The 2,772-nt window shown below is 36.7% G+C and overlaps 1 protein-coding gene across 1 annotated transcript in view; it reads left to right on the plus strand.

Moving 5' to 3' along the window:
* Nucleotides 1–1,445, plus strand: part of LOC104958102 (protein unc-13 homolog D-like) — a 6,263-nt gene extending 4,818 nt beyond the window's left edge. Inside the window, exon 7 of the mRNA XM_010785811.1 lies at nt 1,322–1,445. Within this exon, the coding sequence (XP_010784113.1) occupies nt 1,322–1,445 (124 nt within the window). The remainder of the gene's footprint in view (nt 1–1,321) is intronic.
* Nucleotides 1,446–2,772: the final 1,327 nt, after the last annotated feature.

The raw sequence follows: 2,772 nt of genomic DNA on the forward strand, positions 1-2,772 counted from the left end.
GGTTGTCCTGGACCGCTACAGATGCTCCAATGGACGCTGAGGACGACAGGAGGTGAGCGAAGGTCTTACTTCCTCCTCTTCTGCCGAAAAGCAAACGTCTTTCTTTCGATAAAGTGTCCTTGATCTGATGAGGATTATATTGTTGAACACCACAGTTAAGAGACTTCTGTGCCTAAAAGTGTGTGGGTCTGAAGACTGAGAGACATATTCCAGCTTTCTTAATACTCTCTCTTACCAAAGTTAATATTTATTTGTCGCATCGGATATTCATTGCTTACTTACTTTGGTGGCTGTAAAATTCCTCCTCTCTCTGCATTCACTTGTAATTGAGGTAACGGGGATCCATTTAGGACTTTGGAATAAACCAGTGTTTCCCCTAGGTTTACTGCTTGGGGGGGGGGGGGGGCAGATCCTGTGGAGCAGAGAGAGGAGCTGTGGATTATTGTTATTGATTAATGCATCAGTGTTTCTTAGGGTCAAAAACACTAAACTCACAACTTAAAATGAAAGGGTTTAGTTTATGTTATAAAAGAGCACATGTTCAATGTGAAAAGTGACAGTAGATATAGATTAGTTGCAATTTGGTGCTATATATATGTATATATATTGTAAAATTAAAATAAAATAAAAAAATAATTATAATTCTTTTTTTTTTAAACACCTTGAATTTCAGGGGGGGTGCGGGGCTCCGTTGGCGGGGCACAGGGGAAACACTGAAGCACTAATTAAGTTAAGATCAGATTTTTGTATACTCACAAATGTAACATTTATTTGACGATGTAGCATTGGACATTTTTGACTTTTAAATGCTTCCAAAGCTTACTGTTAACTCAATTCAACCTTAGTTTACTGTTAATGAGGTGTCCTTAATCTGTTGACTAAACACTCAGGACATTAAAATATCACAAAATAGAAATACATAGACACTGGTTATTGAAGTTAAAAATGTAATTGTTGTACAATATAAGAAACTTGTGTTAATTGAGCCAAGAGTATGTGGCTGAAGAGAGAATCGTACAGCTAATAGCAAAAGTAAATAGTTATTTGAATCAATGATTACTGTTTGCTTCTACTTCCTCATCTCTTCTGATATACTTGTTTACGTTGACCATGTTGCATTGGACATTTGGACAATCAATGCTAATAGAAGTGTGAGTGTTACATAGTGATGTCATTATGTGACGGAAGTAAACAAAGGAATCCAATGGAGGCGTTTGAGGCATTGGACATTTGGACCATTAATCAGAATCAGGTTTATTACCAGGTAGGTTTACACTTACGAGGAATTTGACTTGATGTCGTGGTGCATACATAAAACTAGTCCGAACAGGACTGGGATGGTCTACGAGGTACCTGCGACTCCTGCTGGTCTCCACTCGACTCCAGTGAAGGAGGAGTTTAGGACGGCTTTCCGTTTTGAGAAAGAAGCTATTCCACAGGACTAGACTACCCTAATATAACACTTGGTGTCAATTCTCTGAAGAACGGATTTCGCACCCAGACTTCTGACTTCTCTTATAAAGTCGAAAATATGAGAGAAAAAATGGTTTGTCAATTAGAAATAAACAGCGTAGCCCTATAGGTAACGAATGATGAAACCACCGACATTAAGGAGGAGAGAGACGTAAAGTGAACATTATCCATGCCACCTAGGTGAATCCTGAACCTTATTTTGTCACAAAGGGGATCCAGATTGACGAAACCCCCCCCCCCCCCGCGCGTCTAGACACCTCGTCTCCTCTCTCGACACCTAATAACAATAAACTAATTAACGTAGTCACAAAGGAATCCCAGTTTTTTGTGATTTTGAGTGTGTATTTTACTTTCCAATCAAATACATATTTTCTCGTGTACAAAGGTTACACTTTTCACGTCATCTATATCTAATCAACGTTAAACCACGATATATATAAATATATATAAATTTTAATTTTAATTTATTTTTTTATTAATATTAAGAAAAAAAAAAATTTTGTGGACTTAAAAGTACCCCCCAACGCCCGAGGCAACCGCCCGTGTCCCCTTTGTGACTTCGTGATTAATTCAATTCTAGTCTAAAACCATATGAGTGTTTACATTGTAATAAAATGCTACATCGTAACCTGTAAAACTGAAATTTACGAAGGTTTCGAATGACAATTGAAGTTAAGGTTTAGAATCAAATGACAATTACTCCACATCTGAATTTAGACAACTGATTTGTAGTCCTGTAATCTTATAGTGTTTTATCTTTATGTATCTGTGCCAATTACTCAATTTTTACATTAACAACATGTTATATTCTTTGAACACATTACTCGGTTCTCATTACACCGACTTCTCTCTTAGCATGTCCGATTATCGTCTTTCATTTATCAATAAACTAAGTTACTAATGACAAACGAGAGATAGAGGCGTAAGAAGACTATATGACAAATGCAACTGGTACAACGTACCTGCTGTAAACCTGTAGTTAACGATTATCTTCACACTCAACAATGTATCACTACAGTAATAACACTACCTTTCATTTTGTCTTTACCTTAGGTTACCCTCTGCAAACTTCCGTAACCTGTGTAAACCTGGTAATTGTCTTAGTCCAAATATGGTCCATCCAAATGTGAATGCTCCTTAAACTGAACTACAAGCACCCACGTATGTAATTTTTGTGTCTATGTCTCGATTTCTTTTATAATTTTTAATTATGTTTTATATCTCCTCTTTTTGGGTAGTAGCCGCGAGACCATAGGAGTATATAAAACATAATAAAATTTATAAAAAAGAAATCGAGAC

The sequence above is a fragment of the Notothenia coriiceps genome, unplaced genomic scaffold (assembly GCF_000735185.1).
Source record: "Notothenia coriiceps isolate Sejong01 unplaced genomic scaffold, NC01 NC01_scaffold00028313, whole genome shotgun sequence".
In the NCBI taxonomy this organism is placed as follows: domain Eukaryota; kingdom Metazoa; phylum Chordata; class Actinopteri; order Perciformes; family Nototheniidae; genus Notothenia; species Notothenia coriiceps.